Raw genomic sequence first — 15,075 nt, forward strand, 5'->3', positions numbered from 1 at the left:
ATTGGGCCGTGTTTGTATGTGAAAGTGTTCGGTTTATGGTGGGAACTTGATCCTATGAAAATATTTTGCTTTGGTCGTAAAATTTATGGCGAGGCTTCAGTTTTGTCATTACACAATTATTGATATGACTGTACGTATAACTATATCAAATCTAACTACATTCATAGAAGGAACATTGTTGTTGAAAGAACCTTATATTTATTCGTAATAAAATATATTTTTGACGTCATAGAAAATTAGGACCTATCTTTTAGAATTGTAATTGTGGTGACGATTTATATTTACAACTCCTAGCCTATACAAATGGTGTTATTGGATTAGGTACCTAAATATTAAACGAATAAATTTTCTCTTGTTTCAGGTATGTCTCAGTTCATTACAGTGCAAATAGACCGGAACATTTACGGTAAACACTTTTAATGAAGCATACTTTCATCTCCGTTTGACTCGATGTCTGGACTCGAATCGATTTACATATCCATCGTTATCGATACAATCGTACTCGATTATTCGATCACGCGATTTGACGTGTCTGTTCTACCACGTTAATCCATCAATCCCTAGAATCTCAGACACAATAGAAATCTATTGTTGTCGTGCCCCGATCGGGGCGCTCGGTGGTCAATCGGTGTTTCTTTGGATAAATTGCGTAGGTACAATATAGAAATTAGTCATTGAGGTGTGGTTTGTATACAAGTTTAGTTCGCCGCTAATGAATACACGCCTTGATACAGCCTTGTAAAAAGGTGTAAAGGGGTTATGCATAGAGATCTAGTTTCTGTGATCTGTGGGGTTATGTGATGTAAACGAAAGAAATTAGCGTAATTGGGCGGATTATTGCTCTATTGTGATACTAAATTCACTTTTATAACTGCAGCATGAACTGTTTATGTCTAAAAATATAAAGAGTTGTTTAGAAATCCCAATAATGATATTCCGAAAATATTCCGGCAGGTCCATGATTTCAATATACGTATGGATTTTAATAAAATATTAAATGATCGGTTAACCTTACGGTTAAATCATTCGTTAAATTGTATAGATTTTTCAACGCGTTTAATTTGTTTCAAGTATTTTGCACACACGCAGAACGTGTTATAAACAAATTTTTTCTCGTTTCAATAATTAGCTACGGCTATTTTCTTAAAATAAGAGTGTAGTCACGCAATTATTTCCGTCATAGTTGCGCTGGGTGAAGGTCGACTATTACATCAGTGTAACGACTTAGTTATAGGTTTTATATCTTACTTTGATTGGTTAATATGTACCTTGTATTGTGAACGAGACTCTTGTAAAAAAGCTTTGTAACAGGAACCAAAGAGTGGAGAAAAAGTAAAGTTGATTGAGAATGTCAGTTTGAAATATAAATCGATTGTCGAAATTAGCTTAACTATTACCATATATTACCTACCTACACCTAGTAAACATGTTTAGTCTTTAGATCAAATTATGGAGCTAAATAAAATAATTAAATTACATAAATGTAAGTAGCTACTGCCTACTACCTATGTATTTGTTTCAATAACTCGTTTTTAACACAACTGAAGCTAGTACAAAATATAAAAAATTCGAACACGATTTGTAAAAAAAAAAAAACTAATTTTGGCATCAATTTGTCAAAACACTGTTTAACAAAAAAAGTTTAACCGTGAAAATATTTACTGTGTCGTGTGTAAAAAACAAGTAGGTGAGTCATGGATCATCACGTACTCGTAATAATTACATGAAGTGTGAAGTGTTGTTTAACTAACTTTATGACATAATTACGTTATTGGTCTATTTTTAGATGACATAAAACTGATATGACATAAAAAGCAAGATCTTGTAAAGTTATAGAATCTTTTAGGTTTTTATTACCTTTAAATTTTTTTTGAATGGTCAAGTAATAGCATCTTCTAATCAATTTCTAATAACTATATTATTTAAAATTAAAGAAATTGTGGAGTGTTAAGTCTAATTACTGTTCGTTATTGGCTTAATTTATAATATTTATTTTAATTTGACATAGTGGTAATACATATAGGTTATAAGTTATACTAGTATAGTTTTATATTATCTATGGTTGTACCATTTTATTAAGTATTGAAAAAAAAAATGTATGTATTTTTGATTATTTATTACTTTCTAAGGTCATCCCTTAATAATAATAGTAGGGATGTGACGACCCCATCGCCCACGGTTGGGATATCTATTGTTTACGTGATAAAAGATATTCCACCCGTGCAATCAGTCAACCCGCAGGACACCTTGTGGCGGGGTGTCGGGGAGTAGCGACCCCGCGGGAACCGAGTGCTCCCGGGGGAGGCCCCTGTCTTCATCTCCGGCTTGCCTTCACCGGCCGGTCGGAGTGAAGCCTGACGAGGACAGGACCCCCACCTCTGGCTTGCCTTAACCGGCCGGCCAGAGTGGAGTCGCGAGAGCTTTTAGCTCGAAGGGTGGATGCGAAGCGTAAGTGGCGAGTGGGCACGTGATGCTGGACCCTCAGGGAGCGCGTGATCGGAGTTTAAAGTCCAGGGACGCCTCTCCACCCTTAGCTGCTCACAATATGTTGCCCCCTTGTCGCACTATTGCAGCGACTTGTTTCGGGGGCCCATACAGTGAGAGGGCGAGTCACCACCTGCCAACAATTTTTTGCTATATCTTAGTAGAAAGGCAGGTGCCATAGTCTTCCATAGTCCTTAATTCCGGTCCATTAACATCCCATTCCATAGCCCAGTTTATTTTGTTTCCTTATCTTGTAATAGTCCTACATCGGCCGCGGACTGCCCAGGGCTGTATCTCTATAGTGCAGTCATGGGCAGGCTGCGGCTGGTGTCCCACAACACAGTAAAGTTCTCGAAAGGGCCTCTGCGTGTTGGATCCGTGTCCCCACGTAAGCCTTCCAAAGGACCGGGTACTTTCCTTATGATGGTACCCGTGTATTATGGAACTGAGATATATAAACCATAAATATTTCTGAATGTCTTTACTCTTTATACCTTGTTATATCTCTATGTATTGTGTTTAAGATAAATGATGCCTCATAGTAATAAATGAGTTAACGTGAAAGGATAACACGCATTTTCCTAAAATACAGTTATATTCTTATATCACAATCTTCGGATATCATATAATATATCATCAAATAAAGCGTAGTTACACAAAGAATAATGGTTTGATATTAATTATATAAAATAACAACGATATTTTTTTTATCTTGGACAACTTAAAAGTCACTTGATATAAAAATTATATAAAAAAAACGAATACACAAGTTCTTTTAAATTTAAATATTAATATATAATTTAAACAAAGTATAGATACGTGAGAGCAGTGGTGGCTCAGTGGTGAGACCTCGGACTTCGAATCGATAAGTCCGTGGTTCGAGACCAGGCGAGCGCGCAGGAAATAAATTGATTTTTCAATTTATCTGCGCATGTTGTAACATCACCACTGCTCGAACGGTGAAGGAAAACATCGTGAGGAAACCGACATGTCGAAGAATTAAAAAAGTTCGACGACATGTGTCATCCGCCAACCCGCACTTGGCCAGCGTGGTGGATTATGGCCTGTACCCTCATAGGAGGCCCGTGTCCCAGCAGTGGGAACGTATATGGGCTGATGATGATGATGATGATGATGATAGATACGTGATTTCTGTATTCTGTATTATCAGAACATTTTAATACAAAAATAATTCCTATTTATATTCAGAAATAGTTCAATAACTATATATATATATATATATATATATATATATATATATATATATATAATACTACAAATACTACCTACAAACACTCAAATCCTAATATAATATAATTATGCTCGAAATGTATTGTCACATATTGTTTATTATTAGTACAATATTCTCATACTAATAAACGTTGCTCGCCTTTCTAATATATCGCACTTTCCCCAAGATTACGAGGTGAAAACGTAAAATGTACATAATAGCTTTCATTGTCACGCGTTACCATAATGTAATGTGCTATTAACTAAGCGGTTAAATACATAATAAAACCTTAGGAAATATCTATCTAATAAACAGTTTAAATATCTCAAACGTTGAATTTGATATTTTGGTGATTGAATGCCACCAAAATATCAAATTCAACACTATTAAATGAAAAAAAGAAATAAAGAAATTAACTCGATGATGATTTATGTTTTATGAATCTGATCTCAAACGTTACAATAAATTCGATACATTTGTACAAAAACTTATTTTTGATCCGAAATAAAATATATTTTTCATTTCGGTAAGTGCTTTTGATCAAAGCAACTGTTCTTTCGTTATTCAATTAGATGGAAGAGCAATCAATCAATTACTGATAAAAATTGAATGTGCTAGAAAAATCTGGAACTGTTAATAATAAATATATAAACGATTCGAACCACAAAGATGTTATTACTCGTTGCTATGGAATAAAACGATCAAAACGTGTTGTTTACTGTGAAATTATTCTACGGGTATTTTAATAAATTTTTATTTAATCTTGAAATAGGTACTGCCTCAATGTGGGTGGATCCTAATATACTACTAAATAAATTCATATTAACATTAAAATGAGAAATCTATCCGTCTGTCTGCGCAACAAATGAAGGCTAATAACGCATCACGGCATTTGATGAAAATCGAGGATAACTTTTGGTGCTGAATTTTCTCATTAGATACATTTTTATTCTAATAAATGGATTAAGCAAAAATGTGCCAGAAAGTGACTGAAGTGAATACAGGCTAATCCTTACATGGCAATTACATTATCATAACAATATCGATCGACACATATTTCTAAATGCATATTGCATGATACCGTCGATACGTACACAGTTACAGTATCAAGTAACGCAAGAAGTGTGACTAAGCTGGCTTACAGCTTGTCCTAAACAAATCGTGACCTCTCATTAATATGTATGAAGCGTAGGTTTTGTGTAGATTTCATCCAACCGTCACGATTCGCAGCAATAACACGACTGACCCTTGTCAGCAAACGTCCTTCAAGGCATAGATGGTGCTGTACTGAAATTTTTGTTTTGTCTTGACCGTGTAAAATCCCCTTCGATGCTAGATGTATGGTAGAAACGATATCCATTCATATTTATGAGAAAGAGTTCGGCGACGCGTAAACAACTTAGGATGCTGATCCTTCAAAATATTATGTATTTTTGTGGGCTTATTTTTCTGCGGCTGCTGTCGTGATAACAGTGACCATTGGATTAGTTTATTAATATTTGTAAATATAGCGTTTCGTCGATATTTTGTTTCTGTCTGTTTTTTTTTTTGTTCATAAATTGTACTAGTTTCTGCTCGTGGTTCCGTAACTACTGCGTGATAATGAAATACACTTATGGACATACACTTTGTCAGCATTTGTATCAGTAGGTATAATCCAGATAACATTGTATCAATATATTTTTAGAAATCAATGCAATGTAGACTAGATGGTTAAAATAGACCGCAATTTCTATTCACAGAGTCTAATTCCGTCCAGACCTAAATTCAACTAATATTTGACGACAATGTTGTTAATCAAGATTTATAATTTAGATTTGACCCAAAACTAACATTAGCTAACCTATAATTTTGCTCTAAGATAACCAGCGCATAATTATAGTACTGATAATTATTAATTTATTACGTTTATTAGATTATATCGTGTTCTTAATAAACATGAGTCTGCTGAATATTTATATGAGTATGTTTGAGACCGTTCACCGTACAAAAATAATTACATTGATAAAGGCCTTTGACCAGTTGAAACGTGGGTTTGATATGGTTTTATGTGTTGGTAGTTCTTAATCGAATATATTCAACATAAGCTGTTTCTATTTACGTTTAGAAATTGCTTCTAAAGATTGAAATTAAAGTGGAAATGCTTTCATAATTTCTTGTCATAATCATAATATAAAGAGACGAATATAAAGCTCTAACAATTAATTGATTTTAAATAAAATTGAATGACACGTATAAAATATTAAAGATTATACAAGTAGGTATAATTAGCGGATGTGCCCATAGAAATCTTATGACAAAAACGGTTTCGCGTTGTGGAGACCTTACTGTTAATGAGAGCGTTTCTGGAAGTGACTTGGTTTCATTACAAATGACATGCAATTCTTAGTGTACACTATTCTATTATAATGAAGATGTTTAGCTTTGCTAATAACAAGTTTTCTTTATGGACAGCACAAAACAAAACACGGTTTTGCGTTGCTGTTAAAATTAAAATGCTATAATTCACTATTATTAGAAATAAGAATATAAGTATGTAGGTAATTGAAAATAGCACAGAATTAATCTCTTTGCTTGCTCTCTGCTAAAATAAAAAAAGGTAGCAGAGACGTAGTGTGTGTAAACAATTATTTAAACGCGATCGATCTTGCTAATTAAAGTTGACAATTTACTATTAATTAAATAAAATCTCAGTTCTATAGAAAACCCAAAGATAACTTTACAACTGCGAAAATTACAATCCGCGTTACTTTGATAGAAGCGCAAATTCTTCACTACACTTCTCTTTTGTAATTCAACTACTAGTTTGTTAACCAAATAGTGTGAACGGCACAAAGCTTTGGCTTTATAAGTGCTCGCTTCAAATATAATATATAAAAATCAATGCCACTTTTCGTTGTAATTCCATAACTCGAGAACGGCTGAACCGATTTCGATAATTCTTTTTTTATTATATTCCTTGAAGTACGAGGATGGTTCTTATGTAGAGAAAACGTAAACATGTACCACGGGCGAAGCCGGGGCGGACCGCTAGTGACAATATAAAAATTTGGGTTAAATTTTCTTTTGTCTAGATAAAAGCGTCTTTCATTCTATATGTTTTATGAATTTTATATTCATTAACTGACTTAAAAAAAGGAGGAGGTTGTTAATTCAGCCGGTATATATTTTTTCTTTATACGCTTTTTATTCATATTTTTTTCATTTCAACTTTATGTGCAGTAGTTATCATTTATTTATGTTCAAAACAATCTACAATTAAAACATTTTCTATTTTCTGTCTCTTTTTGTCGACATGCATTTGTTGTATATTCTCACGAGATTTCACTTTAATCTTTTATTTATCACTTTAGTATTTATTGTAAAAGTGCATTCTCCAAGCGGTAGCCAATTAAAAATTTCCAGTACATAAAAATTGGCATTAAAAAGAGCATTTACGATTGTCGCTAATAAAATATTCAGCAGTCTACCTCAATTCCGATCTATCTTGAATCCAGTGGGAACATAATTTGGGATGAAATAATGAAACAGTATAAGTTACTCGTTTATGTTTTATTCAGAGCTCTTGTTGTCTCGTCCCGCGTATAAAGAGCGGTTGAAAAATATTGTTGTATTATATTCTCTGGGAAAATATTTCAGTTGCATTTGAATTGGTCTTGAATTAACCTGGCCTGAAGTTCTGAAATGCAGTTGAGAGCTCCTTGTTTCCGTAACTTTCCTATTAACCCATTGTCACATTTTCAGTATAAATTTAGGAAATTGAATTAACTAATAGCTTTAATTAAGTAGCTAGGTAAACACGTTTATACGGACTTTTGTTGTGCTTTTGTTTTCTTTGTTTGGAATTATCCACATTAAAACAAAACATTTTAGACTTGTAACGTTCCTAAATTACAGAGTGGCTTTTTATTACCTAGCTTTTAGTCTATTTTTAATTACAAACTTCCCTATTGCCATTCCTACGGGAACTCATAACCTATGAAGGGTGGAAGTCATAATATATTGCGAGGTCAAAATATGTGATGCGATAAAAAACTGAATGACTTCGAAAGTCGTGTTGTTTTATTGTGTGTGTATAATTACAACACATTAATTGCATCATTGCTCGTTGATTGTTCATTTACTGGTTCTTAAACTGTTAATAATGTCACTCGATAAACCGTAAGTTTTTGGCAGCGTGCCGTCCTCACCGTCACCGGTCATATTGTGTTTCTCTTATCATATATAATCCTGGTGCCAATGCTATCAGCCTCAGTACGTACTACGTAGTGCCGTTGAACAAGCACGTTTTCAAAACATTTTCCTCTTTCAGTTCAATATATTGAGACGCGTTATGTGGATGTCTAATTCGGGTTAATGTGTGTGTTATACAATTGTTTATTTGAATTCGAACCAAGTGCATATGTGATGTGAAAATGTTTAGAAAGGACAAGCGACCGTCTCTAGGGTCAATAGTGGTTAGAATAATGCAGGCGTCCCGACGCGGCAGCGAGCCCCTCACTACACTGGACGATGATGTAATATTTCTTTTATTTCTACTCCCAAATGTAAATATTGACGCGTATAATACGATGCTAAATCGGCCTTGAATATCCGCAATCTTATCTATGACTGATTGTGCGAATAATTTTTGGGTACGACTCAGTGTGGTGCGACATTGGTGTATCTATAGTCGCTCACCTAGCTGAAGATAGATATATTTTATGATTGCTTGCACAAAGACACAATCCAAAATAGAGTCATTTAGAATAGCCGTCCTAATTATGAAATAGCAACCTGTTTTGAATTGTTTATACCCATTCATATTTAAATATTATATCTTTATGATCTACATATTGTGACACTTCCACACATACGAGTAATGAAAAACAATAATGAAAGCATGTCAACCTTTACTAACAATTGCATACAAACGTTAGAAAACCAGTTGACGTGTTATCGCATTCCCATTACATTTTTAAAGTGCCTCAAATTACCTTAAAACCCTACTTCAGTTCACTCAATGTTAAGTGCGCAAAGTAGGTATGTGTTTGATAAGTAATTTTATTTCTTTTGTTAATGAAATAAGGTACAGTGTTCTGTAAAAAACAAACATCCTTGGAATACGCGTGTAAGAATTTGTGTTTTTGCAGCTCTTTTAATTTTTTGCTGTAACAAGTACAACTCTAGTTGACAGATAGTCATTTTATTCATAATATTTACTAGAGTTAACTACTTGAAGAATAGAGTTAGGTACATATTAAACATCGAATTAACATAATATTTAAAATGATTTCTCATTTTGCCAAAAGGGGACAAAATACTAATATCTATTAAGTATCTGAATCTTCAATATAATATGCTACAATATTTCATAATTTAAAAGCATTCTTACTATTGAATTGACATCCAACCAATTCTATTCTAATATCTGAAGCAATTTATTTTCTCCTCTTACAAATCAATCATTTTGTTAATTGAAAATGCCTATACGAAGATGAACCATACCCACTAGAGTCCCTAGAGAATCCATAAATGCCTGAAAACTTGGGACTTATCCAAATCCTAACCTTTTACACTCGAAGTTCATTTGAAAGTGTTTCGTGTCGACACAGTTTTGTCTCCTTTGGGGATATTTGAATGGGCAGTCGCCACGCTCTGCTTTAGATTCGTTCCAAGTGATATAGCTTTCTCAATAAAACGGGAAACGTGTGTTTAGAAACGCGGAGATAAGCTCTGCTTTTGATTACAAATGTTATGTAGCTGTGGGAATAGATTCAGTGAGCCGCTTTTAGAATTATATTCTTAGCTTTATCTTAACTAGACTAACGTATTCTGACTTTTTAATTATAGAGTTGGAGGTTAGATGGAACACTGTTAATGGCAAAAAATTGCATAAACTAAAGCATGTTTGTAAGATCCAAATGGATAATGGACATGTATTTAAAGTAATAGCAGAGCAGAAACAACAGCCATATTAATATACAAAGGGCTTGTTAGCTATGTTGTGATGATACGTTTATTTAATCGATAACTAACAATAATATCCACTACTCGATAACTCCATTGACTGATTCGAACATGCGTGTCGATCGTTGGTAATTGGTATCCATGGCAACGGTTGCGCCTGCGCAGGTGCTCGATAACAGCTGACGGGCCATTTGCAGGCACACATGTTAATCCCACGATTGGCTCGTGCCTATCTTGGGTTAATTATACGCACGTAGATAAAGACGATTTTTTTTATAGATTTGGGAGGTTTCTCTTAAATGTTTTTAACTGCAGAAGTTATGTTAGACCACTGACCACGTAAATCGAATTTATATGATAAATTAACGTACTGAATTATCAAGTGTATTTAGTCATATTAATTCTTGTATCTGCTTAAATTTTGTTAATGATCATGATTTAAAATTATCAATTCGTACCTATTATTTAAGTATTCTATATTTTTCATTAATGCAATTCTATTAAAAATATTCTGTAACTGAAAATTATTTCAGAGCACCATGATAATAATATAATCAACCGCAAACGCCTAATTGGGTTCCCCGTTGCAATGTTTCCAGGAAAATCGTTTATTTACTAACCTTGTTGTATCTATTTATATTTTGTGAAGGATATTTGGCTTCGAAAAAACAATTTAATTTTAAATTCCTTAACACAAATTCCTACTATTATTAATTTTATTAACCAAACCTCGCATAAGAAAATCCAGGAAATCAAAAGGCGCCTTTTAGTAGTTTAATGTTCTTTGCAATATAACAATTACCTCGTTTACTACGAAAATGAAAGATTACAGTGCCCCAAATATAATAAAACCAACACGCGATCGTAACATACGCTTTTATGCGATAAATTAGTCGTAAAGTATAAACTATAGCTAGGATATATAAAATTTTAATAAATTTTAGTAAATCGATAGATTTTGTAAAATAGTGATATTAAAAATTACTGGTATACATAACACTTCTCGTACAATTTGCTTATTATATTATTATGTAAATTTCTAGATCTCTACCATATCTCTACGCCAGTTTTCATCTGATTTGGCATAAGCCTGGATATTGTATTTTCTTATACCGCAGCGAGTCTGTAAAAGCAGATATAAATTCGGATATACTTAGCGTATTCAATACGCTCACATTTTCTACATTTCACTTGACTATTACAGATTTTAAATTCGAACACTGCAATATCCTCTCGATATATCAGGACGTTTTGTATTGAATCGTCTTTGAATTTCCTACTTTACGTAGTTGTTACAAGAAGAATATTTTTTTTTCTATTTGCAACTGCATTTTGCAGACATTTTTATTATTGACTTTAATTAATAATTGCTAACCACGAAAATGGAACTCAAAGTACATTTTAATGATGTAAGTTTTCCTCATTACGACACCGCATTAATTATTATTGAGTTAAATATTATTTTAATATAATCTCATTATTTACGTTTTTTTTCATTTTATATCTGATACGCATAAAAATAACTCGAATTTTATGAAAATCATGTTCAAGCAAATTAGTGCGAAACGCTGTAAAAAAGGTCAGCGTAATTCATTAAAGGGTGCGTGTTTTAGGCAATACTTTAACAGCCAAACTCTAATACAAGTGAGTGGTTTCTAATAGAATCGTGTGAACGAACTCAGATCATAAATAACCAATCAGAAAATGGGATTCTCGAGTTGTCTATCATTTCAACGTATCGGTAATTGATAGTTCGTAATGAAGTCAGTATTTCAGACAACAATACAGCACTACTGTCCCTCATTGTTCAAGATTTTTATGGGAGGAAAGGCTTGCTTTTAACTATAGGTTTAAGGATTTAAATTGTACGCTTTCGTTGTTAGCAACGTTGTAAAATTGTAGGTATGAATGATTATGTAGAGCTCACGGTTTTGTATTGTTTGATAGTGGATGGTCTGTAACATAGTTTCGCAAAAAAGAACTATTTCAATATTGAAAACATTTTAATGAAAATAATCATCAAGTTTTTTTTTTAATCTGAATATGTAATTTATTTTTAATCTACTTTATAGGTAGGTCAATATAATATTATACTGTATTAAGGCTTTATTACTTATGCTTTAGCTTTATTACCACTGGGATTTTCATCAACTCAAGAGAAAGGACGCGTTATTTGTAAGATTAAATTGTAATGTTTACTCTGTAATGCATTAAAATTAATTATCTGTTATGAGTTTCAAGTTCAACTATAATTAGTATGAGCCAATGAACTTTTCGTCGCAAGTAACAATTAGTGGCGTCTCAGTTTGTGCCCATCAGAAATTCATTATAATTTATACTTGATAAATGTTCTATAGAGAATATTTTTTATATGCGAAAAAATGCTATTATCATTTTGATTTATGTAATAGTTCCATCCATTGTATAGTCTTTTACGTTCTTGGACCCAAATTGTTATTTTAGCAATGACTCACGGTGTGACTAATAGGCCTCTCACGATTTAGGTACCTACAGTTAACAAATAGTGGTGAAAGACATTATAAACGACATCGATAAATTTCTTATCAACTGGGTTATTAATTTACACGAGCAAATCTGTTATTATAGCAGGAATACATCCTTCATAGAATGAATTTTTAACGTTAAACACTTTATGAGACGTCAGCGAATCCCTAGGTAGCTTTCAACCAGGTGCACTTCAAATGAGTCACGTACCAACGTGCTTCTTAAATCAACGGCTTAAGATTCATATCGCTGTGGCAAAGTATGAAATCATAATCCTAATGTCTTGCTGCTTGAATAAATCAAGCTGTCGCAACATTGAGAGACACGCAAGCGTTGTTTGCAAATAGAATATGCAATGATACGTGCTAGAGGTACGAACTCTTTTGTTCTCGGGTTCAGCGTAGGTTAAGAGAGTCAAGTCCAATGTCTTACTTGTTAGAAGGTTTACTAGAGGTTCGTGTCAGCTTTTGTTCTGATTCCACCCAGTTGTTAGGTCATGAGAATATTCTGGAGCAATTTGTTTTCATTCGATCTAATATTTCGCAGGTATGTTTTCAAATACAGATCTTGGCATGGAGTAATTGCTTCTTGTAAACATTGAGTGTTAGAGATATCTGTTGTCAATTATAAATTAAACTAAAATAAGCTCAAATCGTAGAATTCGTTTGAAGAAAAACATGTTTACGATTTACCTGGCACCACACCAATCGCTATAATCTTTATAATGATTTTCATGTGTTCTTCCTATCCACATACAAATTATACACTATAAATTGCTTGTAATTTATCAGAAATCGGACATTGGCATCCTAAAATTATGAAGAATTAAATCGATTAATTTACAATGATGCAATACTACACCAGCAATAGAAAAAGACTGTACCTATTATCGTAAAAAAATGTTAAATGTTATATCTGTCTCAAAGTTTAAACTCAGCTGTGTTTTTGTTACCAAATGTTAGTCATTTCGGTTTTATTCCGTAACCGAGCTAAGTTCGTAAAAAAGGCTATTAAATCAGATTCAACACTAAGCGATGGGATTTTTATTTTATTTAAGAAGTGCACCTAACCGAGACGATCGATCGTAGACGACCACGCTATAAATAAAACTGAATGCATCGTGACCCACTTAGAAAAGTTTTATTAAATAAAGTAAATCCCCAGATAAGAGGCGACCCCCGCCGATATGCCCAGTCTTATATACAAATACTAAGCTTGCAAAAAGACATTACGAATTCCTAAGTGCTCATCTATATAATAAATTAAATAAGACACTTAATATACACAACATGAACACATTACAATGTAAGTCCAACCTAACTAATTACCTTCTAGATCTTAATTATGATGAATGTGAACACTTGTTAGATCACTATATTATTTAATCCAAACTACAAAATAGAAAACACACACACACGAACACTCCCTCACACACACACACACACACACACACACACACACACACACACACACACACACACACACACACACACACACACACACACACACACACACACACACACTCAATACGTATATCCTTTCTTTTAAATTCTTTTAGATTTTTAGTTCAATTTCTCTTTTCTTTTTTTCTTTTTCCTAAAGAGTATATTTTTTAAATTCACCAAATCTTTGGCTAAAGTGATACTTGCATAATATAGAATTGTTACAATAATCAGGTATATCATTTGTATCAACGGACGGATAAATGTCTCCTGTAACACAGGACATTCCCTAGTATAGGAGACATTGTTTAAATAGCGCAATTAACCTACGGTTTATGTTTTAATTATATGTAAGTTATCCCAAAATCTAATTGCATATGTACACATGTATTTCTGTTTTCAAATAAAGAATTTATTATTATTTATTATTATGTCTCTCTCCATAATACACGGGTATCGCCGTAAGGATGATACCCGGTCCTTTGGAAGGCTTACGTGGGGACACAGGTCCAACACGCAGAGGCCCTTTAGAGAATTTAATGTGTTGTGGGACACCAGCCGCAGCCTGCCCATGGCTGCACTATAGAGATACAGCCCTGGGCAGTCCGCGGCCAATGTAGGACTATTGCAGAAAAATGGAAATGAATAAAACTGGGTTATGGAAGGGGGTGTTAGATGGACTGGTATATTGGGTCTATGGGGGCTATGGACGTCTGCCTTTTCAATATTAAAAATTGAAAATTATGGCAGACGGTGACTCGCCAGTTCGGTCGATGGGCTCCCAAAAAGGTTACCGATAATGGCAACAAGGGGGCAACATCAGCTGAACGGCTGGGGGTGTAGAGAGGTGCGGCACCGGTTTCACCATCGCGAGTCCGCGGGCCCGGAGCGGGTTTCCCCGCTATTACGCCATTAGACACTTCCATCCCCGAGCATATAGCTCTAGCGTCTCCACTCTGGACGGCCAACAAAGGCAAGCCAGAGGTGGGGGATCCTGAACCTCGTCATTGTTCACTCCGAACTGCCACCGGGACAGCCCAGAGGTGAGGACAGGGACCTCCCCCGGGAGCGCTCGGTTCCCGCGGGGTCGCTACTCCCCAACACCTCGCCACAAGGTGCCCTGCGGGGTGACTGACTGCACGGTTGGGATATCTATTGTAGATATGCCAACCGGGGGCGATGGGGTCGTCACATCCCTACGCCTTTATTATTATTATTATTACAAGATTCTATAGATCGGAGGCTGCGGTAAAACTACTGTTTTGTAGTTTTATCCCTTTTGTTATGAAGTTTGCAGACTACTCGTAGAAGCATGAAGTAACTTTCTAATGGTCATACTTTTACTAATATTGTCTTGATAGTTGAAGTCGTGAGGAAATGTCATTTCCATTCATACTGTGTGCATCTTTCTCTTCGCTGTTTAAAATTAATTTTATTTTTAAATAAGTGCTCTTCTTATGATAC

General features: G+C 34.2%; 1 protein-coding gene across 6 annotated transcripts in view; it reads left to right on the forward strand.

Annotated features, from left to right (window-relative positions):
* Positions 1–15,075, forward strand: part of LOC123698270 (rap1 GTPase-activating protein 1) — a 210,460-nt gene that overhangs the window by 152,974 nt on the left and 42,411 nt on the right. The window contains exon 1 of one of the 6 annotated variants that reach the window (XM_045644862.1): positions 7,984–8,262. The exons of 4 other annotated variants lie outside the window; for them this stretch is intronic. In XM_045644862.1, coding sequence (XP_045500818.1) covers positions 8,131–8,262 — 132 coding nt within the window. In that variant the 5' untranslated portion in view covers positions 7,984–8,130. Of the gene's footprint in view, positions 1–7,983; positions 8,263–15,075 lie in introns of those variants that run through there. One more of the 6 variants, XM_045644863.1, reaches the window with a different exon arrangement.

Source organism: Colias croceus, chromosome 15 (genome assembly GCF_905220415.1).
Source record: "Colias croceus chromosome 15, ilColCroc2.1".
Classification (NCBI taxonomy): domain Eukaryota; kingdom Metazoa; phylum Arthropoda; class Insecta; order Lepidoptera; family Pieridae; genus Colias; species Colias croceus.